The 26440-nt window shown below is 47.2% G+C and overlaps 1 protein-coding gene across 2 annotated transcripts in view; it reads right to left on the minus strand.

The window, feature by feature from the left end:
• LOC147123730 (histone-lysine N-methyltransferase Smyd1-like) overlaps nt 1–26440 on the minus strand; it is a 110799-nt gene that overhangs the window by 40330 nt on the left and 44029 nt on the right. The window contains exons 3-6 of one of the 2 annotated variants that reach the window (XM_085975551.1): nt 22781–22994; nt 14618–14748; nt 11264–11302; nt 6301–6496 (exon numbers count right to left, since the gene is read on the minus strand). In XM_085975551.1, coding sequence (XP_085831677.1) covers nt 6301–6496; nt 11264–11302; nt 14618–14748; nt 22781–22994 — 580 coding nt within the window. The remainder of the gene's footprint in view (nt 1–6300; nt 6497–11263; nt 11303–14617; nt 14749–22780; nt 22995–26440) is intronic. The other variant, XM_085975552.1, reaches the window with a different exon arrangement.

The raw sequence follows: 26440 nt of genomic DNA on the forward strand, positions 1-26440 counted from the left end.
GCTGGGATTGGGAGTGTTGAATGTGCTGGGATTGGGAGAGTTGAATGGGCTGGGATTGGGAGTGTTGAGTGAGCTGGGATTGGGAGAGTTGAATGAGCTGGGATTGGGAGAGTTGAATGGGCTGGGATTGGGAGTGTTGAGTGAGCTGGGATTGGGAGTATTGAATGAGCTGGGATTGGGAGAGTTGAATGAGCTGGGACTGGGAGTGTTGAGTGAGCTGGGATTGGAAGGGTTGAATGAGCTGGGATTGGGAGAGTTGAATGAGCTGGGATTGGGAGTGTTGAATGAGCTGTGATTGGGAGTGTTGAATGAGCTGGGATTGGGAGAGTTGAATGAGCTGGGATTGGGAGTGTTGAATGAGCTGTGATTGGGAGTGTTGAATGAGCTGGGATTGGGAGAGTTGAATGAGCTGGGATTGGGAGTGTTGAGTGAGCTGGGATTGGGAGTGTTGAATGAGCTGGGATTTGAAGGGTTGAATGAGCTGGGATTGGGAGTGTTGAGTGAGCTGGGATTGGGAGAGTTGAAGGATGCTGGGATTGGGAGAGTTGAATGAGCTGGGATTGGGAGAGTTGAATGAGCTGTGATTGGGAGTGTTGAATGTCCTGGGATTGGAGGGGTTGAATGAGCTGGGATTGGGAGTGTTGAATGAGCTGGGAGTGGGATTGTTGAATGAGCTGGGATTGGGGGAGTTGAATGAGCTGGGATTGGGAATGTTGAATGAGCTGGGATTGGGAGAGTTGAGTGAGCTGGGATTGGTAGAGTTGAATGAGCTGGGATTGGGAGAGTTGAATGAACTGGGATTGGGAGATTTGAATGAGCTGGGATTGGGAGAGTTGAATGGGCTGGGATTGGGAGTGTTGAGTGAGCTGGGATTGGGAGAGTTGAATGAGCTGGGATTGGGAGAGTTGAATGAGCTGGGATTGGGAGTGTTGAATGAGCTGTGATTGGGAGTATTGAATGAGCTGGGATTGGGAGAGTTGAATGAGCTGGGATTGGGAGTGTTGAGTGAGCTGGGATTGGAAGGGTTGAATGAGCTGGGATTGGGAGAGTTGAATGAGCTGGGATTGGGAGTGTTGAGTGAGCTGGGATTGGGAGAGTTGAATGAGCTGGGACTGGGAGAGTTGAATGAGCTGGGATTGGAAGTGTTGAGTGAGCTGGGATTGGGAGTGTTGAATGAGCTGGTGTTGGGAGTGTTGAATGTGCTGGGATTGGGAGTGTTGAATGAGCTGGAATTGGGAGATAAATCAGCTGGGATTCGGAGAGTTGACTGGGCTGGGATTGGGAGTGTTGAATGAGCTGGGATTGGGGGAGTTGAATGAGCTGGGATTGGGAATGTTGAATGAGCTGGGATTGGGAGAGTAGAGTAAGCTGGGATTGGTAGAGTTGAATGAGCTGGGATTGGGAGAGTTGAGTGAGCTGGGATTGGTAGAGTTGAATGAGCTGGGATTGGGAGAGTTGAAAGAACTGGGATTGGGAGATTTGAATGAGCTGGGATTGGGAGAGTTGAATGGGCTGGAATTGGGAGTGTTGAGTGAGCTGGGATTGGGAGAGTTGAATGAGCTGGGATTGGGAGAGTTGAATGAACTGTGATTGGGAGTATTGAATGAGCTGGGATTGGGAGAGTTGAATGAGCTGGGATTGGGAGTGTTGAGTGAGCTGGGATTGGAAGGGTTGAATGAGCTGGGATTGGGAGAGTTGAATGAGCTGGGATTGGGAGTGTTGAATGAGCTGTGATTGGGAGTGTTGAATGAGCTGGGATTGGGAGAGTTGAATGAGCTGGGATTGGGAGTGTTGAGTGAGCTGGGATTGGGAGTGTTGAATGAGCTGGGATTGGAAGGGTTGAATGAGCTGGGATTGGGAGTGTTGAGTGAGCTGGGATTGGGAGTTGAATGAGCTGGGATTGGGAGAGTTGAATGAGCTGGGATTGGGAGTATTGTATGAGCTGGGATTGGGAGAGTTGAATGAGCTGGGATTGGGAGAGTTGAAAGAGCTGGGATTGGGAGTTGAATGAGCTGGGATTGGAAGGGTTGAATGAGCTGGGATTGGGAGTGTTGTGTGAGCTGGGATTGGGAGTGTTGAGTGAGCTGGGATTGGGAGAGTTGAGTGAGCTGGGATTGGGAGAGTTGAATGAGCTGGGATTGGGAGAGTTGAATGAGCTGGGATTGGGAGAGTTGAATGAGCTGGGATTGGGAGAGTTGAATGAGCTGGGATTGGGAGTGTTGAATGAGCTGGGATTGGAAGGGTTGAATGAGCTGGGATTGGGAGTGTTGGGTGAGCTGGGATTGGGAGTGTTGAATGAGCTGTGATTGGAAGGGTTGAATGAGCTGGGTTTGGGAGTGTTGAATGAGCTGGGATTGGGAGAGTTGAATGAACTGGGATTGGGAGATTTGAATGAGCTGGGATTGGGAGAGTTGAATGAGCTGGGATTGGGACAGTTGAATGAGCTAGGATTGGGAGTTGAATGAGCTGGGATTGGGAGTGTTGAATGAGCTGGGATTGGGAGAGTTGAATGAGCTGGGATTGGGAGTTGAATGAGCTGGGATTGGGAGAGTTGAATGAGCTGGGATTGGGAGTGTTGAGTGAGCTGGGATTGGAAGTGTTGAGTGAGCTGGGATTGGGAGTGTTGAATGAGCTGGGATTGGGAGTGTTGAATGTGCTGGGATTGGGAGTGTTGAATGAGCTGGAATTGGGGGAGTTGAATGAGCTGGGATTGGGAGAGTTGAATGAGCTGGGATTGGGAGAGTTCAATGAGCTGGGATTGTTAGAGTTGAATGAGCTGGGATTGGGAGAGTTGAGTGAGCTGGGATTGGGAGTTGAATGAGCTGGGATTGGGAGTGTTGAATGAGCTGGGATTGGGGGAGTTGAATGAGCTGGGATTGGGAGAGTTGAATGAGCTGGGATTGGGAGAGTTGAATGAGCTGGGATTGTTAGAGTTGAATGAGCTGGGATTGGGAGAGTTGAGTGAGCTGGGATTGGGAGTTGAATGAGCTGGGATTGGGAGTGTTGAATGAGCTGGGATTGGGAGAGTTGAATGAGCTGGGATTGGGAGAGTTGAATGAGCTGGGATTGGGAGAGTTGAATGAGCTGGGATTGGGAGTGTTGAGTGAGCTGGGATTGGGAGAGTTGAATGAGCTGAGATTGGGAGTGTTGAATGAGCTGGGATTGGGAGAACTGAATGAGCTGGGATTAGGAGAGTTGAATGAGCTGGGATTGGGAGAGTTGAATGAGCTGGGATTGGGAGAGTTGAATGAGCTGGGATTGGGAGTGTTGAATGAGCTGGGATTGGGAGAGTTGAATGAGCTGGGATTGGGAGTGTTGAGTGAGCTGGGATTGGGAGAGTTGAATGAGCTGGGATTGGGAGTTGAATGAGCTGGGATTGGGAGAGTTGAATGAGCTGGGATTGGGTGTTGAATGAGCTGGGATTGGGAGTGTTGAATGAGCTGGGATTGGGAGAGTTGAATGAGCTGGGATTGGGAGTTAAATGAGCTGGGATTGGGAGAGTTGAATGTGCTGGGATTGGGAGTGTTGTACGAGCTGGGATTGGGAGAGTTGAATGTGCTGGGATTGGGAGTGTTGTATGAGCTGGGATTGGGAGAGTTGAATGAGCTGGGATTGGGAGTGTTGAATGAGCTGGGATTGGGAGAGTTGAATGAGCTGGGATTGGGTGTTGAATGAGCTGGGATTGGGAGTGTTGAATGAGCTGGGATTGGGAGTGTTGAATGAGCTGGGATTGGGGGTGTTGAATGAGCTGGGATTGGGAGTGTTGAATGAGCTGGGATTGGGGGTGTTGAATGAGCTGGGATTAGGAGTGTTGAATGAGCTGGGATTGGCAGGGTTGAATGAGCTGGGATTGGGAGTGTTGAAAGAGCTGGGATTGGGAGTGTTGAATGAGCTGGGATTGGGAGAGTTGAATGAGCTGTGATTGGGAGAGTTGAATGAGCTGGGATTGGGAGTGTTGAGTGAGCTGGGATTGGGAGAGTTGAATGAGCTGCGATTGGGAGTGTTGAATGAGCTGGGATTGGGAGAACTGAATGAGCTGGGATTAGGAGAGTTGAATGAGCTGGGATTGGGAGAGTTGAATGAGCTGGGATTGGGAGAGTTGAATGAGCTGGGATTGGGAGTGTTGAATGAGCTGGGATTGGGAGAGTTGAATGAGCTGGGATTGGGAGTGTTGAGTGAGCTGGGATTGGGAGAGTTGAATGAGCTGGGATTGGGAGTTGAATGAGCTGGGATTGGGAGAGTTGAATGAGCTGGGATTGGGTGTTGAATGAGCTGGGATTGGGAGTGTTGAATGAGCTGGGATTGGGAGAGTTGAATGAGCTGGGATTGGGAGTTGAATGAGCTGGGATTGGGAGAGTTGAATGTGCTGGGATTGGGAGTGTTGTATGAGCTGGGATTGGGAGAGTTGAATGTGCTGGGATTGGGAGTGTTGTATGAGCTGGGATTGGGAGAGTTGTATGAGCTGGGATTGGGGGTGTTGAATGAGCTGGGATTGGGAGAGTTGAATGAGCTGGGATTGGGTGTTGAATGAGCTGGGATTGGGAGTGTTGAATGAGCTGGGATTGGGAGAGTTGAATGAGCTGGGATTGGGAGTTGAATGAGCTGGGATTGGGAGAGTTGAATGTGCTGGGATTGGGAGTGTTGTACGAGCTGGGATTGGGAGAGTTGAATGTGCTGGGATTGGGTGTGTTGTATGAGCTGGGATTGGGAGAGTTGAATGAGCTGGGATTGGGGGTGTTGAATGAGCTGGGATTGGGAGTGTTGAATGAGCTGGGATTGGGAGAGTTGAATGAGCTGGGATTGGGTGTTGAATGAGCTGGGATTGGGAGTGTTGAATGAGCTGGGATTGGGAGTGTTGAATGAGCTGGGATTGGGGGTGTTGAATGAGCTGGGATTGGGAGTGTTGAATGAGCTGGGATTGGGGGTGTTGAATGAGCTGGGATTGGGAGTGTTGAATGAGCTGGGATTGGCAGGGTTGAATGAGCTGGGATTGGGAGTGTTGAAAGAGCTGGGATTGGGAGTGTTGAATGAGCTGGGATTGGGAGAGTTGAATGAGCTGTGATTGGGAGAGTTGAATGAGCTGGGATTGGGAGAGTTGAATGAGCTGGGATTGGGAGTGTTGAGTGAGCTGGGATTGGGAGAGTTGAATGAGCTGCGATTGGGAGTGTTGAATGAGCTGGGATTGGGAGAACTGAATGAGCTGGGATTAGGAGAGTTGAATGAGCTGGGATTGGGAGAGTTGAATGAGCTGGGATTGGGAGAGTTGAATGAGCTGGGATTGGGAGTGTTGAATGAGCTGGGATTGGGAGAGTTGAATGAGCTGGGATTGGGAGTGTTGAGTGAGCTGGGATTGGGAGAGTTGAATGAGCTGGGATTGGGAGTTGAATGAGCTGGGATTGGGAGAGTTGAATGAGCTGGGATTGGGTGTTGAATGAGCTGGGATTGGGAGTGTTGAATGAGCTGGGATTGGGAGAGTTGAATGAGCTGGGATTGGGAGTTGAATGAGCTGGGATTGGGAGAGTTGAATGTGCTGGGATTGGGAGTGTTGTATGAGCTGGGATTGGGAGAGTTGAATGTGCTGGGATTGGGAGTGTTGTATGAGCTGGGATTGGGAGAGTTGTATGAGCTGGGATTGGGGGTGTTGAATGAGCTGGGATTGGGAGTGTTGAATGAGCTGGGATTGGGGGTGTTGAATGAGCTGGGATTGGGAGTGTTGAATGAGCTGGGATTGGGGGTGTTGAATGAGCTGGGATTGGGAGTTGAATGAGCTGGGATTGGAAGGGTTGAATGAGCTGGGATTGGGAGTGTTGAAAGAGCTGGGATTGGGAGTGTTGAATGAGCTGGGATTGGAAGGGTTGAATGTGCTAGGCACCTTAAAAACACCAAAATATGGGGATGCTATTATTTTTCTTTTTTCTTGGGATGAGGGCGTTACTGGCAAGATTGGCATTGATTGCCTATCCCTCATTGCTCTGAGAACGTGGTGGTGGTCCTTCTTCTTGAACCTCTGTAATTCTTGTTATTGTTCGTCGCAGTTTGATACATCTGACTGGTTTGCTCGGCCACTTCAGAAGGTAATTAAGAGTCAACCACTTTGGTGTGGAACCAGACTCACATGTCAGCCAAACCAAGTGAGGACGGCAGGTTTCCTTCTCTAAAGTGCCTTGGTGAAGTGGTTGGGTCTTTATGATAATCTGATAGGTTCATGGCCACTATTACTGATACCTGCTTCTTTTCTTAAACTGGATGCTGCACTGCCATCCTGTGCCACAGGGGGGAGCCACATTCCTGCTGACTTACCTTTTTGCCATCTTCTTCTTTCACGGCCTGCATCAGGTCATCTTTGATTCCTTTTGTGCAGTGCTCGCAGGTACAGTCAAAGTAATACTGCTTCTTGAGCTGCATACGCCTGTCCGCACTTAGGTTCAGGAAGTCCACGTATGACACCGTCAGCTCCTCGCCTGTCTTGATTTGGCGGATTGCCCGAAGTTCAATTCTGTTAACAAAGAAGTCACTCTTTGCAAGGCTGAACTTAGTATTCTACCTGTGACGTTGCAGAATAGAATTCAATATGTTTGCGCTACATTAAAGTATGGGCATGACTGTGCTGGCTAATCTAATGGAGGTGTGAGCTCATTCACTTTAAACAGGTTAACACTTCTGTTAAGGCAGCGAGCGCAGTAACTTCATACGAATGGATTAAAACATCGGCACAGTGTAATTTGTAGACTGAAATTTTCAAATGACTTCGACTGAAGGCTTTGTACACACAGGGCCCTTGACCCGATATCTAATTAAAAGCGTTTGATTTCCCAGAGAAGGAGTTGCGTTTTCACGGGAAAGGTTGGCAATTGTCATGCGTTTTTGCAAAATGATACCGTGACACTACAAACCTCAGTCCACTTTGGGGTGAGGCAAAGTCATGCTTGATAAAAAAAATACATTCAGTAATCTCTACAGAAAGGACCACTGTACTGATGTCAATGCTGGCAGTCGCTGACAATAGGTGCACTCAAAATTCAATCTGATGTGTGTTATGGGGTCATACGTGCACTCCCAATATAATACAAGCATTTTGGAAAATCAAAGGGAAAGTCAATCGACAAAATACTGGAAGGAGTTAAATGTTGGTCACTTGCATTTCTATAGCAGCTTTCATGACCTCAGGACGTCCCAAAGCACTTTACAGCCAATGAAGTACTTTTGAAGTGTAGTCACTGTTGTCAATGTAGGGAACGTAGCAGCCAATTTGCGCACAGCAAGCTCCCACAAACAGCAATGAAATGATTTGCGTTTTAGGTGCTGATTGAGAGGTAAATGTTGGCCAGGAGGTCTCTTCGGCAAATAGTGCCGTGGGATCTTTTACCTCTCTCTCGATATTGCACTGGAGTGTGCTTAGATTTTGTGCTCAAGTCTCTAGAGTGGGACTCACAATCTTCTGACTCAGAGGCGAGAGTGCTACCCACTGAGCCACGGCAGACACTGGGTTGAATCTACAATATTTGGGCCCGGAATTTGTGGTCAGCGGTGCTATATAAATGCAAGTTGTTGTGGTTGTTGTTGTCTGACAGGCCTCACCTTGGGGGACACACTTAAAAGAAATCATCAAAAAACAACAAAATCATGAGGAGTCTAGACAGGGTAGATAAAAAGAAAGGGTCGAGAACCAGAGGACACAGATTCAAGGTGATTGGCAGAAGATCCAAAAGCGACATGAGGAAAAACTTTTTTTACACAGCGAGTGGTTATGATCTGGAATTCACTTCCTGAGAGGGTGGTGGGAGGCAGATTCAATCGTGGCTTTCAAAAGGGAGTTGGATAAGTACCTGAAGGAAAAGAACTGCAGGGCTAGGGGGAAAGGGCGGGGGAGTGGGACTGGCTGAAGTGCTCTTGCAGAGAGCCGGCACGGGCTCGACGGGCCAAATGGCCTCCTTCTGTGCTGTAACCATTCTATGATTCTATGATTCTAAAAGTGAGGAAAGGAACTGTTGAACGCAGTGTTCAGATTTTCACAGTAATAGTGCACCTTCCTGGGCAATTGCCAATTTTAAAAACTAGAGATTTCCATTCTGAGGTCACCTATGTTGTTCAGCTTTTCCTTCCTTTTACCTTTTAAAAGTAAAAAAAAAGTTTGTTCATTAAAAAAAATGCTAATGGCGTTAGAAAATAGTTAACAATGGCATTGGATTAAGTTGCTCAGGCATGTGCAGACTAGAAACGATAAAGATCATTTTTGCGACTGTCAACCAATAGAAAAACAGATAATAGAAACAGAAAATGCTGGAAACACTCAGCAGGTCAGACAGCATCCGTGGAGAGAGAAACAGAGTTAACGTCTCAGGTCGATGACCCTGTTCCATCTCCAGCTTTTTCCAGTTTTGACGAAGGGTCATCGACCTGAAACGTTAACTCTGTTTCTCTGTCCACAGATGTTGCCTGACCTGCTGAGTATTTCCAGCATTTTCTGTTTTTATTTCAGATTTCCAGCATCTGCAGTATTTTGCTTTTGTAGGAAAACCGGTCGTACTGGTTCCCTCCAAATACGCACACGCAGAGGTCAAAACAGCTGAGGAGAGAAGTGAATAAGGATTTACTGTGGAAAGGTACATTTGAGTTTGGGTTGAGCTGATCTCCCTAAAATGGGACTTAATTTCAATATTCCAATCCTTTCAGCCAATCGGCTGGTCTGAACTGATCTCCACCGATCTGGTCTAGAGCTTCTTCTCAGATACCTGAGACAGAACCCAAGTTTTAGTAGCTCATCCGAAGGCAGCCACTTTTCCCAAACAATGCGTTATCTTCATAAAATGAAGCGTCCATCTAGATTATATGCACAAGTTCCACTTATATAGTGCCTTTAAGGTAAAGAGAACTTGCATTTATAGCGGACTTTTCATGTACCATGCCACGTACCAAAGCAGATATGATGCTGCCTGCATGCTGACACAAACAACCAATGCTGCAGCGACCAGATCACGGGTGTAGTCCAGAGCACCCCATTATCCTGATAAGTTGAGAAGTTTGTCAGCAGTGAAGATGGGTGAAAGGTGAGACAATGTGGGTTTATTTTGCAACCGGGATGCAACGATTCTTTTATTTTTCCATGAAGGAATAGAAATTGCTACAGACAGGTCAGTTAGCATCTAAAAAAGAGTAAGACAGGTTAATGGTTTGGGGAGTTAATATTTTGGTCCCACACAAAATGCTAACCCCAATGTTCTCTCTCTCGGGGCATTGGGGGGCGGGGGTTTAAAAACAAAGCATAAAGAACAAAAAACGCAGAGCAGGACAGTCAGCATCTGAACGAGAAAGGTAGTACGAAAACACTCTTTAAATACTAGTAAAACAGTCATCTACCTTGTATGATAATGTGTTACCACAGACGTTTGCAGCAAAGAGGTCATTCGGCCCATTGTGCCTGTGCTAGCTCTTTGCTACATCATTGTCTGGCTCAACCATTCCCTGTTGCAAAACATCCCCTGCTCCAACAATCACTGGACCAAAGGAAATAGTCTTACCCTATTCACTCAAACAAAACCCTCCATAATTTTTAACACCTCTATCAAAACTCCTCTTAGCCTTCTCTGCTGCGGTGGACATAGTCCCAAGGGGTAGTGTGAAGCTCACCCACCTGGCAGGAACCTGACGGGATCGGACTGGCCGACTCCTTGACACACCCGCCCAACGTTGCATTCTGTTGACTCCCATGCACAGTAAAATGGGGATGTGAAACACGCATCCGACCTGGTCCCATCAGTCCCCTCCGGGAGAGTATCTCAAGTCTCCCCTAATCATAGAATCATAGAATGATACAGCGCAGAAGGAGGCCATTCGGCCCATCGTGCCTGTGCTGGCTCTTTGGTAAGGTGCTCCAATTAGTCCCACTCCCCTGCTCTTAACCCATAGCCCTGCAAATGTATTACCTTTAAGTATGTATCCAATCCTCTTTTGAAAGTTACCATTGAATCTGCTTCTACCACCCTTTCAGGCAGTGCATTCCAGATCATAACCACTCACTGCGTAAAAAATATGTTTCCTCATGTCGCCCCTGGTTCTTTTGCCAATCACCTTAAAACTGGTTACCGAGCCTGGAAACAGTTTCTCTTCATTTACTCGGTCAAAACCCTTGATGATTTTGAACCTCTCAATCAAATCTCCTCTTAGTCTTCTCTGCTCTAAGGGGAACAACCCCAGCTTCTCCAGTCTCTCCACATAACTGAAGTCCCTCATCCCTGGTACCATTCTAGTAAATCTCCTCTGCACCCTCGCCAAGGCCCTGACATCCTTCCTAAAGTGCGGTGCCCAGAGTTGGACACAATACTCCAGCTGGGGCCTAACCAGTGTTTTTTTTCAAAGGTTTAGCATAATTTCCTTGCTTTTGTGCTCTATGCCTCTATTAATAAAGCCAAAGATCCCATATGCTTTATTAACAGCCTTCTCAACTTATCCTGTCACTTTCAAAGATTTGCGCACCCAGCCCCCCCCCCCAGGTCCCTCTGTTCCTGCACCCCCTTTAAAATTGTACCAGTTATTGAATATTGCCTCTCCTCATTCTTCCTACCAAAATGTATCACTTCACACTTCTCTGCGTTAAATTTCATCTGCCACATGTCTGCCCATTTCACCAGCCTGTGAAAGATGTTGGCCGAGAAATTCGTCTTGGTCGGTGGCACAAAAAACGGGCGGTACCGGATCAGCCGTCTGTTATCCGCAGCGCCTGATATTCCATCCATTCACTGCTGTGGAACTGAATATCAGACGCTGCGTACAAGGGGCGGCCAATCCGATTCCGCCCGTTTTGCGCCACAAGACGAATTTCTAGGCCAACTTCCCACCTGACCCCCAAACCTACCCGTTTTTGGGGGTTAAAAATTACCCCACCCTCCCGTGTTTCAGTCAGTCCTGTCAAGGAGCTCCTCCAGACTGTTGACAGGTCCCACCTCAAGCATTAACCTCTTCTTCTGCTTCAGATGCTGGCTGCCCTGATGTCCAACGTCACCATTTTATGTTTTTAATTCGCCATTTCGAGGAATGTTGTGGGGGGGGGGGGGGTTTTCTTTTGATCTCTACTGATTCGCTTTTATCGTCTGTTCATTCTTTGTCGTTTTTATTTAGGGGTTTCGTTTTGCAGCCTTTATTGGAAGGGTTAAAGTCAGAAGAAGTAGAAATCGTTACACCTCCCGGACAATGAACACTGTGCGGAGTTAATGTCAAACAGGGAGAGGGAGAAAAAAAAACTGACGTCAACAGCAGCACAACCCACCTCATCTGTGTGTGAAACATTGAATTAACCGCATCATGACTGGAAAACAAAATCAAAATCTACATTTCACAACCAAAAGAAAAATAAATAAATCACACACAACAACAACAACTTGTAATTATATAGCGCCTTTAACGCAGTAAAACGTCCCAAGGTGCTTCACAGCAGCGCTATCAAACACCGAGCCACATAAAGAGATATTATGACAGGTGACTTGCAGGTTTTACGGAGCGTCTTAAAGGAGCAGAGAGAGGTAGACAGCAATGTTCCCTCTTATATTTTTTTTGGGGTGTGCGGCCCCTTTAAGGTTCTGCGTGGCCCATTCAAAGTTTCACGCGTGCGCCCAAACTTTACATTGAAAAAGCCGGTCCCGTGCTGTGTGGGACCGGCAGAGAGATGTGCGGCCGCGTCGCCATGCACCTTATAGGGAATATCGGTAGAGAGGCGGAGAGGTTTAGGGAGTGAATTCCAGAGTCTAGGGCCCAGGCAGCTGAATGCACGTCCACCAATGGTGGAGCGATTAAAATCGGGGATGCTCAAGAGGCCCGAATTAGAGCAACGCAGCGATCTCGGTGGGTTGTGAGTGTTGGAGGAGGTTACAGAGATAGGGAGGGGGGGTGGGTGGCGAGGCCATGGAGGGATTTGACCGCTAGGATGAGAATTTTAAAATCGAGGCGTTGCCGGACCGGGAGCCAAGGTGGGCCACAGCGAGCACAGGGATGATGGGCGATCGGGACTTGGTGTGAGTTAGGATACGGGCAGCAGGATTATGGATGAGCTCAAGTTGATGTAGGGTGGAAGATGGCAGGCCGGCCAGGGGAGCATTGGAATACTAAACATCAACACCCTGATTAATGACAACTATGAATGCCTGGAACTGAGGATATGAAAAGTAGGTGATATGAAAAGTAGGTTTTTCTTGGCTTCTCTCCAACACCTGCCCCATTGAGCCACCTAGCGAAAGGTTTATCTAGCCTTCACCCAAAGATGACTCGTCACCTATGTTTCTTTGCCATCGGGCTTGGTATCCAGAGACAGCAACAAGGTGACAAGTACTGCAAAAGATGCCTGTTTTCTCCCCACATTACCTCAGAGGAATAAGTGATCCCTGTTAGTATTTGAAACTCGGGCCTGCTGGGCCCCAATCCAGCACTCTTACGCAACTGAGCTACCCACATTTCCCTGTAATAAATTAAAGTGTTCTTAGCCACCCAGGAGATGTCAAACATGACGTTTTGGGAGCTGAAAGACATTCCACCCCCTCACAAGTTTTCAAAATCTGCAGGTAAAAAAAAAGAACTATTTATGCGGTAAATTTCCCCTGTTGAATGTCACACGGAATCAGCGAAAGCGTTTTAATTTACCGGGGCTTCACTGTAGGCTATGTGGGTAATTGAGCCATCCAATAGTGTGTTACTGAACCCCCCTAAGTCATGAGAGCCCCAGGACTGATCGCTGCTCATTGCTAAGTTAGCTGGGACAGCAGTATAGCAACCAGAATTGGGCCTCAGTATTCCCGGTGACTTTCCCTGCGGGAAAATGCTGAGTGCGGACATCAGGACAGGATGGAGGTAGGGATTGTGAAGCCCCCCACAGGCGAATAGCTGGTCACCACACTCAGTCTGGGCTCACACATAAAGGATAATCACGTTAGACAGACACTGTGGGTCTGACAATGACCTTGAATTTGTGAGTCAGCACCTTCACAGGAGGTCGGAGAAAAACTGATGGGCGGGAAGCTGAGTTTCCTTATTCACAGAGGGCAATTGATTGCAAGTTCGTGATCTTTTTTACTTGTAGGAGTACACGGAGTACGATCTTCGAAGGCCGCAATAAAGTCTAGAACATCTGCTGGTTCTCGCGGCGACAGTCAGGCATCCCGGGAGCAGAGAGCCTGAAATTTGGTGTGAAATTCATCCTTTGGTTGCATGGCAACCTCTAATGGAGCAGGGGGGTGAGGGGCTGGTGGGCGCCTCTTCCACCCACCTCCCCCCATCGCCAGTTTCCCCCCTCCCCCCCTTGCACCATCCCAATGGTTTGTGGGATGTGACTGGGGCGAGGGACTCTGGGAATCCTGCAAGGTGAGCCACTGTTACCGCCAGCAGTATGCCTGTGTGTCGGAAGCAGGCAAATGTTTCACACGGGCCGTGTGTGGACCCCATATTATATAAGGCCCTGGCGAGACCACACCTGGAGTACTGTGTACAGTTTTGGTCTCCTTACCTAAGGAAGGATATACTTGCCATAGAGGGAATGCAACGAAGGTTCACCAGACTGATCCCTGGGATGGGGGGATTGTCCTATGAGGAGAGATTGAGTAGACTAGGCCTATATTCTCTAGAGTTTAGAAGAATGAGAGGTGAGCTCATGGAAACATACAACATTCTTACAGGGCTTGACAGTGTAGATGCAGGGAGGATGTTTCCCCTGGCTGGGGAGTCTAGAACCAGGGGTCACAGTCTCAGAATAGGAGGTCAGCCATTTAGGACTGAGATGAGAAGAAATGTCTTCACTCAGAGGGTGGTGAATCTTTGGAATTCTCTACCCCAGAGGGCTGTGGAGGCTCAGTCATTGAGTATATTCAAGACAGGGATTGATAGACTTTTGAACATTAAGGAAATCGAGGGATATGGGGATAGTGCAGGAAAGTGGAGATGAGATAGAAGATCAGCCATGATCTTATTGAACGGCGGAGCAGGCTCGAAGGACCAAATGGCCGACTCCTGCTCTTATTTCTTATGTTCTTATGTTCTTATATAATTTTTGATAGATTTTTGTTAGGCAAAGCTATTAGGGGTTACGGAATCAAGGCGGGTAGATGGTGTTGCGGTGCAGATCAGCCAAGATTTAATTGAATGGCAGAACAGGCTGGATGGGCTGAATGGCCTACTCCTGCTCCTATAATTCACTAACTACCCTTTGTCAACACCAAGTTACAATATAATGCAATAGCAGCCTAATATGTACCAGTACGTACTGATGTGCCTCAATGAATCCAAGACTCGACGTTAACGGAGCAAAGCAAGGCTTTTATTAACTAAGAAAGTAACACACAGTTCCCATCCAAAGATCTGCTGCACTGTCTGTGAGACAGTGCAGCCTGCTTAAGTAGTGGCCAGGTATGGGCGGAGCCCTACACACAATACAGTACCGGAGGGGAAATGAAACTGAAACTAAACTAAACACAGAGAATACAGTGCCTGATGAACGGCATATTTCATCACACGTACAAATCACGTTGCCTTTGGCTCAATTGCTTACATTCAGATAGATTTCACCCTCCCCAGAAAAATAATGTTCATGCATCTATTTTTACCTCTTTATTCTAATGAATGACTTATCCTGTTCACTTACTTGCCATTGTTCAATATAACAGTGCAGTTTGGCCAGCAGTCGTGATTGACAAGGCAGAGGTTTGGAAATAATCCGACTCCCACAGCCTGCAATCCACGTTGGTCGCTGATTGTAAAACCGTTGCAGTTTATCTGGAGAATTAAAAACATAAGTTTAAAAAAAATATGAAATCCTGCGCTGCCTCTCTTTTCTAGATTGTTGATTATTTTTCCTCCTCCTTAAATAAAGAACTTGCATTTCTATAGCGCCTTTCACGACCTCAGGACGTCCCAAAGTGCTTTACAGCCAATGAAGTACTTTTGAAGTGCAGTCACTGTTGTAATGTGGGAAATGCGGCAGTCAAGTTGCGCACAGCAAGATCCCACAAACAGCAATGTGATAATGACCAGATCATCTGTTTTTGTTATGTTGATTGAGGGATAAATATTGGCCAGGACACCGGGAAGAACTCCCCTGCTCTTCTTTGAAATAGTGCCATGGGATCTTTTATGTCCACCCGAGAGAGCAGACGGGGCCTCGGTTTAACATCTCATCCAAAAGACGGCACCTCTGACAATGCAGCGCTCCCTCAGCACTGCACTGGAGTGTCAGCCTAGCTTTATGTGTTCAAGTTCCTGGAGTGGGATTTGAACCCACAACCTTCTGACTCGGAGGCGAGATGTGCTACCCACTGAGCCACAGCTACAGGAACTGCTGTGTATTAATTTTCTAAAAATTCTTGGGCCTAGCTTGTACCCAGCACATTTCAAAGTGTCAAAATTATATATGTGTGTATATATATAAAAAAGCAAAGACTTGTATTTATATAGTGCCTTTTATTGCTCATCCCCAGTTGCCCAGAGGTGGTGATGGCGGGGGGTGGTTGGGCCTTCTCTGTGAGCCTCTGCAGTCTTTGTGGTGATTCATAGATTCATCGAAGATAGGAGCAGGAGTAGGCCATTCAGCCCTTCGAACCTGCTCCGCCATTCAATGAGATCATGGCTGATCGTCCAATTTCAGGACCCTGTCCCTGCCTTCTCCCCATATCCCTTGATCCCTTTAGCCTCAAGAAATATATCCAACTCCTTCTTGAATATATTTAATGAACTGGCCTCCACCGCCCTCTGTGGCAGAGAATTCCACAGGTTCACCGCTCTCTGGGTGAAGAAATTCCTCCTCATTTCAGTCCTAAATGGCTTACCCCTTATCCTTAGACTATGACCCCTGGTTCTGGACTCCCCGGCCATCAGAAACATCCTTCCTGCATCTAGTCTGTCCAGACCTGCCAGAATTTTATAGGTTTCGATGAGATCCCCTCTCAATCTTCTAAACTCCAGTGAGTATAAGCCAAATCGACACAATCTCTCCTCATACGTCATTCCTGCCATCCCAGGTATCAGCCTGGTGAATCGTCGCTGCACTCCTTCCATGGCAAGAACGTCCTTCCTCAGGTAAGGTGACCAAAACTGCACACAATACTCAAGGTGCGGTCTCACCAAGGCCCTGTACAACTGTAGCAAGACATCCTTGTTCCTGTACTCGAACCTTCTTGCTACGAAGGCCAATATACTATTTGCCTTCTTAACCGCCTGCTGCACCTGTATGCTTACCTTCAGCGACTGGTGCACAATAACACCCAGGTCTCTTTGCACTTCCCCTTCTCTCAATCTATTGCCATTCAAATAATAATCTGCCTTCCTGTTTTTGCCACCAAAGTGGATAACCTCACATTTATCCACATTATAGTGCATTTGCCATGTTTCTGCCCAATCACCCAACCTATCCAAATCATACTGGAGTTTCACGACATCCTCCTCACAGCTTACCCTCCCACCCAGCTTTGTGTCGTCTGCAAATTTGGAGATATTACATCCAATTCCCTCGTCCAGATCATTAATATATATTGTGAACAGCTGGGGCCCTAGGACCGATCCTTGTGGTACCCCACTAGTCACTGCCTGCCACTCGGAAAATGACCCGTTTATTCCAACTCTTTGCTTTCTGTCCGCCAACCAGTTCTCTATCCAAGTCAATACCTTGCCCCCAATCCCATGTGCCTTAATTTTGCACGCTAATCTCTTATGTGGGACCTTATCGAAAGCCTTCTGAAAGTCCAAATACACCACATCCACTTGTTCTCCCTTATCTATTTTACTAGTTACATCGTCAAAAAATTCCAGTAGATTAGTCAAGCATGATTTACCTTTTGTAAATCCATGTTGACTTTGTCCGATCCAGTCACTGCTTTCCAAGTGCTCTGCTATTACATCTTTTATAATAGACTCTAGCATTTTCCCCACTACCGATGTCAGGCTTACCGGTCTATAATTCCCCGCTTTTTCTCTACCACCTTTTTTGAATAGTGGGGTAACATTAGCTACCCTCCAATCCATGGGTACCGTTCCAGAATCTATCGAGTTCTGGAAGATGACCAGCAATGCATCTACTATTTCTAGGGCCACTTCCTTAAGTACCCTGGGATGTAGACCATCAGGCCCTGGGGATTTATCGGCCTTCAGTCCCATCAATTTTCCTAACACCATTTCCCACAATGGTGCTCGGCAGAGAATACCAGGATTCTGGCTCAGTGACGATGAAGCGACAGCAATGTCCAAGTCAGGATGGTGTGTGACTTGGAGGAGAAGTCAGAGGTGTTTCTATGTGATGGTGTCCCCACAACATTGCTGCTCTAGTGCTTTTTGGCGGTGGCGGTCACAGGGTGGTCAGTTGTAATGATTTTAATAAGGAAGTGATTGATGGTTTCTGTTCCTGTTTGGGCAGAGCGAGCGCGGTGCCTTGTGCCCCTTCCCCTTTTCACATTCAGTGTCAAGGGCCAGTCTCTGTAGATGTTCTGGGACTTGCTGTGTAATCTGGGAAACCCAGAGTGTAAATGCATGAGACCAGTCCCATCAATTAACTTTCCCTGAACAGACGACCTCAACCCAGCGGCAGATTTGTAGATCCACATTTTTGTGTGTGTCAGCTGTGGCTCAGTGGGCAGCACTCTCGCCTCTGAGTCAGACGGTTGTGAGTTCAGAGTCCCCACTCCAGAGACTTCAGCACAAAATCTAGGCTGACACTCCCAGTGGCAGCACTGAGGGGGCGCTGCACTCTCAGAGGCGCCGACTTTCAGATGAGATGTTAAACCGAGGCCCCCGTCAGCCCTCTCGGGCAGATGTAAAAGATCCCATAACACTATTCGAAGAGGAGCAGGGGAGTTCTCCCTGGTGTCCTGGCCAATATTTATCTCTCAACCAACACACCAAAAGACAGATGAACTGGTCATTTTCACAGTGCTGTTTTTAGGAGCTTGCTGTGCGCAAATTGGCTGCTGCGTCTCCTACATGACAACAAAAGCGAGACTTCAAAAGTACTTCACTGGCTGTAACCTGCTTTGGGATGTCCTGAGGTTGTGAAAGGCGCTATATAAATGCAAGTTCTTTCTTTCTTTCTTTTGGTCTACAATGCCATTGATTCCCAGAATGTCGGGTTATTTTCACTATGGACAGCAGCCAACAGAGGGAGAACGGTGAACCAGCTGTTGGTTACCCTACTCCAGTGTAAAAATGCCTATCAAGTACCGCGGGATTAGGGATGTCTTGTTATTGGCCAGCATTCAGGAACAATATTCTGGCGCCACTGAAATCACTCTGCATGGCTCTGCTCTGATTCCACTGGATGAACGCCTGTTCAGGAGATGACTTGTGCAAACATTTAAGAGCATTGTCCTTTCATCCAGCCCCAAAATGAATGGGGTGAAAGCCACCTGTCCCTACCAGCTGTAACGGTCCTGTGTGAATTGAACGGCAGCAGTCTGAGCCAAGCTTCGACTGGGCGCAAGTCTATGGCATGAAATGACTCAGAATTCTCCCCCTCCACTCCAATTGAACAGAACACCAGCAATATTACACAGTATTACATAATATTTACAGCACAGGTACAGGCCATTCAGCCCAACAGGTCTATGCTGATATATATGCTCACCCGAGCCTCCTCCCACCTTATGTGATCTTGCCCTATCTACATATCCTTCTATTCAACATCACAAAAAAAAGCAGGGTATCTGGTTATTATCACATTGCTGTTTGTGGGAGCTTGCTGTGTGCAAATTGGCTGCCGTGTTTCTTATATTACAACAGTGACTACACTTCAAATGTACTTCATTCACTTTGGGACTTCCTGAGGTCGTGAAATGAGCATTATAAATTCAACTCTCTGTCTGTCTGTCTGCCTGCCTGTCTGCCTGTCTGTCTGTCTGTCTGCCTGTCATTCTCTCTTTCTCTCTTTCGTTCTGTCTTTCTTTCTTTGATTTTTTCTTTTGTTTCTCCCTCGTGTATTTATCTAGCTTAGCCTTAAAGGCATCTGTGCTATGCTTGTTTACAGGTTGATTCCTAGAATGTTGGGTTATTTTCACTATGGACAGCAGCCAACAGAGGGAGAACGGTGTTGGGGTTGGTTACCCTACTCCAGTGTAAAAATGCCTATCGAGTACAGCGGGATTAAGGATGTCTTGTTATTGGCCAGCATTCAGAAACAATTTTCTGGTGCCACTCAAATTTGTTGGAGTACAGTTCTACAGCTCCATCAGTGCCTAGCCTAAATGGTCATCCCTCATCTATAAGCCTAGACAGGAAGTATCAGCAGGCTATTCAACCCAGGTGGAGGGGAATCACAAACGCGTCTGATCCTCTCCTCACACACTGCGCACTTCCAGCAAGAGGCAGTGCATAATGATCAGGAGCTGGGACTCCCTAACCCAGGAGTGCCTCTGTCAGTTGTCGCATAGACTGGTGATTTTCCTGGTTACTCACCAGCTGACCCATCGGGACAGCTCAATAGTCAGTTCTGATTCATTTATCGAATACGTTTGGGTCCTTACATGACATGGTGAATCACGAGGAGACACTAGTGAAGCTGGAAATGTCTACACTGGAGAAAAGGCAGCTGAGGAGGCATCTTATTGACATTTTCCAGATATACTTACCCCAATTCAACCTGCAAGTTCCCCTCCAAGTCACACACAATCCTGACTTGGAAATATATCGCCGTTCCTTCATCGCCAGGTACTGTCCCCCTCTCCCTCAAATCTGCCGTCATCACCCGCTCCTCAAAAAAACCAACCCTTGACCCCTCCATCCTTGTAACTACCGCCCCATCTCCAGCCTCCCTTTCCTCTCCAAATTCCTTGAACATATTGTCACCTATTAAATCCGTGCCCATCTTTCCCACAATTCCATGTTTGAATCCCTCCAATCAGGTTTCCGCCCTTGCCACAGTACCGAAACGGCTCTCATCAAAGTCACAAATGATATCCTTTGTGACTGTGACAAAGGTAAACTATCCCTCCTTGTACTTCTTGACTTGTCTGCGGCCTTTGACACGGTTGACCACTCCATCCTTCTCCAACACCTCCCCACCGTCGTCAAGCTAGGTGGGATTGCACTCACCTGGTTCCATTCTTATCTATCTAATCATAGCCAGAGAATCACCTGCAACGGCTTCTCTTCCCGCTCCCGCATCGTTACCTCTGGTGTCCCCCAGGGATCTATCCTTGGCCCCCTCCTATTTCTCATCTACATGTTGCCTCTTGGTGACATCATCCAAAAACACAGCATCAGTTTCCACATGTACACTGACGACACCCAGCTCTACCTCACTACCTCTTCTCTCGACCCCTCCACGGTATATAAATTCTCAGACTGCTTGTCCGACATCCAGTTCTGGATGAGCAAAAGTTTTGTCCAGTTAAATATTGGGAAGACCGAAGCCATTGTTTTCGGTCCCCGCCACAAACTCTGTTCCCTAGCCACTGACTCCATCCCTCTCCCTAACATCTGACTGAGGCCGAACCACACGGTTCGCAACCTTGGTGTCATATTTGACCCTGAAATTAGCTTCCGACCACATATCCACAGCATAACAAAGACCGCCTACTTCCTTCTCCGTAACATCGCCCGTCTCCGCCCCTGCCTCAGCTCATCTGCTGCTGAAACCCTCATCCATGCCTTTGTTACCTCTAGACTTGACTATTCAAATGCACTCCTGGCCGGCCTCCCATCTTCCACCCTACGTGAACTTGAGGTCATCCAAAACTCGGCTGCCCATGTCTTAACTCGCACCAAGTCCCGTTCGCCCATCTCCCCTGTGCTCACTGACCTACACTAGCTCCCAGTTAAGCAGCGCCTCGATTTCAAAATTTTCATCCTTGTTTTCAAATCCCTCCATGGCCTCGCCCCTTCCTATCTCTGTAATCTCCTTCAGCCCCACCCCCCCCCCCCCCGAGATATCTGCGCTCCTCTAATTCTGCCCTCTTGAGCATCCCTGATTATAATCACTCAACCTTTGGTGGCCGTGCCTTCTGTTGCCTAGGCCCTAAGATCTGGAATTCCCTGCCTAAACCTCTCCGCCTCGCTACCTCTCTTTCCTCCTTTAAGACGCTCCTTAAAACCTACCTCTTTGACCAAGCTTTTGGTCACCTGCCCTAATTTATCCTTCTGTGGCTCGGTGTCAAATTTTTTGTCTTAAAATGCTCCTGTGCAGCGCCTTGGGACGTTTTACTACTTTAAAGGTGCTATATAAATACAAGTTGTTGTTGCTGTTGTTGTTGCTGGGTCAAAACCCTGGAACTCCCTCCCTAACAGCACCGTGGGAGTACCTTCACCACATGGACTGCAGTGGTTCAAGAAGGCGGCTCACCACCACCTTCTCAAGGAAGCTGCGATCGCCAGTGACTTAATAAAAAATAAAGAAAGACTTGCATTTACACAGCGCCTTTCACGACCACTGGATTTCGCAAAGTGCTTTACAGCCAATGAAGTACTTTTTGAAGTGGAGTCACTGTTGTAATGTAGGAAACGCAGCAGCCAATTTGCACACAGCAAGGTCCCACACACAGCAATGTGATAATGACCAGATAAAACTGCTTTAGATATTCATTTAACTGGGGCCGAGTGGGGGTGGGTTTGGGGGAGGGGGGTCGGAGCTAGGATAATCAGCTTTGCATGTATTGGCGGAGCGGCGCAAAAGTCCCACAAAATTATGCCTCACCGTGAATAATGGTGCAACTCACTTATGTCTCCAGGAAATTCTACACCTACGAGACTACATAAAGCGCCGTCAAAAGGAAGTGGAAGTGGAAATTCAGTTCTCATTACAAGGAATTTTAGCCCAACTTCAGAAGGGCCCCTCTTGCATCAGATTGCCATTTCAATCTCCCACACCAGTCACCGTGGTCTCTCTAAATGAGATTACCTTGTGCCAAATCAAGCCAATGTGTGGTGTGGCCCACTCCCACTCGAGACTTGGCTCAGAATGCCCAAATTCATTTGCATCCAAACATTCTAATCATCCCATCAGTTTGGGCTGGGTTCGAGCACAGATCCCAGTGGTGAAAGGTGGGAGGTGCTAACCCATTGCGCCACAGTGATTGGAATTTCAAATTACTACAGTTATACAGGGCCTTGGTGAGACCACACCTGAAGTACGGTGTGCAGTTTTGGTCTCCTTACCTAAGAAAGGATATACTTGCCATAGAGGGAGTGCAGCGAAGGTTCACCAGACTGATTCCTGGGATGGCAGGACTGTCGTATGAGGAGAGATTTGGTCAACTAGGCCTGTATTCACTAGAGTTTAGAAGAATGAGGGGGGATCTCATTGAAACATATAAAATTCTGACAGGGCTAGACAGACTGGATACAGGGAGGATGTTTCCCCTGGCTGTGGGGGGGGTTTAGAACGAGGGGTCACAGTCGCAGGATACGGGGTTGGACATTTAGGACTGAGATGAGGAGAAATTTCTTCACTCAGAGGGTGATGAACCTGTGGAATTCTCTACCACAGAAGGCTGTGGAGGCCAAGTCACTGAATATATTTAAGAAGGAGATAGATAGGTTTCTAGACACAAGGGGCATCAAAGGGTATGGGGAGAGAGCGGGAATATGGTATTGAGATAGAGGATCAGCCATGATCATATTGAATGGCGGAGCAGGCTCGAAGGGCCAAATGGCCAACTCCTGCTCCTATTTTTCTATGTTTCTATGTTTCTATTAATTTACCTGACTATTTGTAATACCAAATAACCCAGCATAACAAGAATTAGCTCCCAGCACTGCCTTTGTCCTTGAAAGTTATTTCTAGAAGGTTCTTCATTTAGTAGGCTGAGGTCACTGATTCCACACAACTTACCACTCCAAATATGTGGGATATGGACTGCGTGTCAAAGTGCTGGTTGTTTGAGTGCCAGCAACTGCGGAAAATGTCAACGTCCAATGTTAGCTGTTCCTTCTCTTCCTCGCTAAGGTCATCCACGTGGTCCTGGAGTTCCTCGAGGGATGAGATGTGGTCTTCAGAGACAACGTCGCCCTCTCTCGCCATCCGCCACAAGATACGGGAAGCCAGTCTAAGAGCAACACAGAATTATAGAATCACAGAATCACACAGCGCAGGAGGAGGCCATTCCGACCATCGTGCCCGTGCCGGCTCTTTGAAAGAGCGATCCAATTAGTCCCACTCACCTCCCCCCCCCCCACCCGCTCTTTCCCCAGAGCCCAGCAAATTTTCACGGTCACCTACCTCTGCCGTGCCTATAATCCTAGAATCACACAGCACGGGAACATAAGAACATAAGAAATAGGAGCAGGAATAGGCCACTTGGCCCCTCGAGCCTGCTCCGCCATTCAATAAGATCTTGGCTGATCTTGGGCTCAAAACCACTTCCCAGCCCACTCCCCATAACCCTTCACTCCCTTATCTTGCAAAAATTTGTCTATCTCCACTTTAAATGCATTTAATGACCCAGCCTCCACAGCGCTCTGGGGCAGAGAATTCCACAAATTTACGACCCTCTGAGAGAAGAAGTTCTTCCGCATCTCAGTTCTAAAAGGGCGACTCTTTATTCTGAGACTGTGCCCCCGAGTTCTAGATTTCCCCATGAGGGGAAACATCCTCTCTGCATCTACCCTGTCGAGCCCCCTCAGTTTCTTATATGTTTCAATAAGATCACCTCTCATTCTTCTAAATTCCAATGAGTATAGGCCTATGGACCATTGTGCCTGTGCCAGCTCCTTGAAGGAACGATCCAATTAGTCCCACTTTCCCCATAGCCCTGAAGATTTTTCCTCTTCAAGTATTTATCCAATTCACTTTTTAAAGTTACCATTGAATCTGTTTCCACCACCCTTTGAGGCAGCCCGATCAAGATCACAACAGCTCACTGTGTTAAAAAAAAATCTTCTCAACTCTCCTCTGATTCTTTTGCCAATTACCTTAATTCTGTGTCAAATTTGTTTTCTCTTATAAACTCCTGTGAAGCGCCTTGGGATGTTTTACATTCAAGCTGCTATATAAGTACAAGTTGTTGTTATTGTTGTGTCCTCTGGTTACCAACCCTCCTGCCAGTGGAAACAATTTCTCCTTATTTACTCTATCAAAACCCCTCATAATTTTGAACATGTTTATCAAATCTCTTCGTAACCTTCTCTGTTCTAAAGCGAACAATCCCAGCTTCTCTAGTCTCTCCACATAACTAAAGCCCCTCATCCCTGATGCCATTCTAGTAAATCTCCTCTGCACCCTCTCCAAGGCCTTAGCATTCTTCCTAAAGTGTGGTGCCCAGAATTGGGCACAATACTCCAGCTGATCAGTTTCGGATTGCCCTAGCACAGACACGATAGGCTAAATGACATTCTCCTGTACAACAGCAAAAGTAAATGTGCATTTATATTGCTTTTAAAATCAGAAAAATATCCCAGGGCAATTCACAGAAGTGTAACCAGTCAAAACTCACTGCCGAGCCAAAGAGGGAGATATGGGGACAGGTGACCTAGAGCTTGGTCAGAGAGGTGGAGGGTCTTAAAGGAGGAGAGAGCGGTGAAGAGGCAGCGAGGTTTAGGAAGAGAATTCCAGAGCTCTGGGCCTTGGCAGCTGAAGGCATGGCCACCAAAAGCGGGTGGAAGATGTGCAAGAGGCCTGAGTTGGCACAACTCACAGATCTTGGTGAGACCACATCTTGAATATTGTGTGCAGTTTTGGTCGCCTTATCTGAGGAAGGATGTTCTTGCCATGGAAGGAGTTCAGCGAAGATTCACCAGGCTGATACCTGGGATGGCAGGAATGACGTATGAGGAGAGATTGGGTCGATTGGGCTTATACTCGCTGGAGTTTAGAAGAATGAGAGGGGATCTCATTGAAACTTATAAAATTCTGACAGGACTGGACAGACTAGATGCAGGAAGGATGTTCCCAATGGTCGGGAAGTCCAGAACCAGGGGTCACAGTCTAAGGATAAGGGGTAAGCCATTTAGGACAGAAATGGGGAGGAATTTCTTCACCCAGAGAGTGGTGAACTTGTGGAATTCTCTACCACAGAAGGCAGCAGAGGCCAATTCATTAAATATATTCAAGAAGGAGTTGGATATATTTCTTAAGGCTAAAGTGATCAAGGGATATGGGGAGAAAGCAGGGACCGGGTACTGAATTTGGATGATCAGCCATGATCGCATTGAATGGCGGAGCACGTTCGAGGGGCCGAATGGCCTACTCCTGCTCCTATCTTCTATATTTCTATGTTTCTATGTTGGTCAGTTGTAGGGCTGCAGAAGGTTAGAGAGATAGTGAGAGACAAAGCCATGAAGGGATTTAAACAGGAGGATGAGAATTGTAAGTAATATACTGTGAACTCCTGTGGTTCTATGATTCCACATGGCGGCAGTCACCTTCCAGTTCCATCCATTACATGTAAGAGATACAAAAATATGAAAAAGGACAATTAAAGACCAGCTGGTCCATCAAGCCTGTCCCATCATGGCATGGTGTAACTTCGGAACTCTTCCACCCTTATTCCACCCCATAGCCCCCACCCCCCCGCAAACACAACCATGTGATCACCTGGGAGAGGCAAAAAAAATCAGAGGAAAAAAACCTTAGATGAAATATAGTAATAAAGTTATATATTTGAGTGCCAGGCTGCTCTATCAGATGAATCTCCCTGGCATAGCTCCCGTACTAATAACGAAACCAGAAGAGCATCTTCTCCAACACATGGCTACTAAACGTTTCCTCCCTTCGCTTGGTTGTTGACTTTAGACACTTGCAAATCAGCGATTGTACCAACCTGTTAGAGAAATATGCAAATTTTGGTTTAGGGCTGGGGGAAGGGAGGGAAGTAGCAGAGGCAGTTGAAAGGCATCTGTGTAAACAGTAACCTGGGGAAGGTATTCTGTAGTATCATAAACAAAAGACTTATAAACTTCCTTGAGGAGCACAATGTCTTGAGTAAAAGCCAAATTGGATTCCTGCCAAACTATAGAACATTAGATCATATCTTCACCCTGCAGACCCTAATCGACAAACACGTTCATCAAAACAAGAGCAAAATCTACGCATGCTTTATAGATTTCCAGAAGGCTTTCGATTCCATCTGGCACGACGGTTTATTCCTGAAACTTATCGAAATCGGGGTAGGGGGAAAAACATATGATGTAATTAAATCAATGTATACAAACAACAAATGTGCAGTTAAAATTGGAGACAAACAAACAAAATACTTCCCACAGGAGCAGGGGGTGACGCAGGGCTTGCCAATCTCACCGACACTCATTAATATTTACATAAATGAATTGGCAAAACTACTTGAACAATCTACAGCACCCGGCCTCACCCTATACGAATCCAAGGTTAAATTCCTCCTCTATGCAGATGACCTGGTTCTGCTGTCACCAATTAAGGAGGGTCTACAGCAGAACCTGGATCTGCTGGAGTCGTACTGCCAGACTTGGGCCCGGACAATAAATCCCCAAAAAACCAAAGTCCTTGTGTTCCAGCAAAGATCCAGACATCAGGGACCCA

This window comes from Somniosus microcephalus, chromosome 2 (genome assembly GCF_052327205.1).
Source record: "Somniosus microcephalus isolate GS21.2 chromosome 2, FLI_Smic_1.0, whole genome shotgun sequence".
In the NCBI taxonomy this organism is placed as follows: Eukaryota; Metazoa; Chordata; class Chondrichthyes; order Squaliformes; family Somniosidae; genus Somniosus; species Somniosus microcephalus.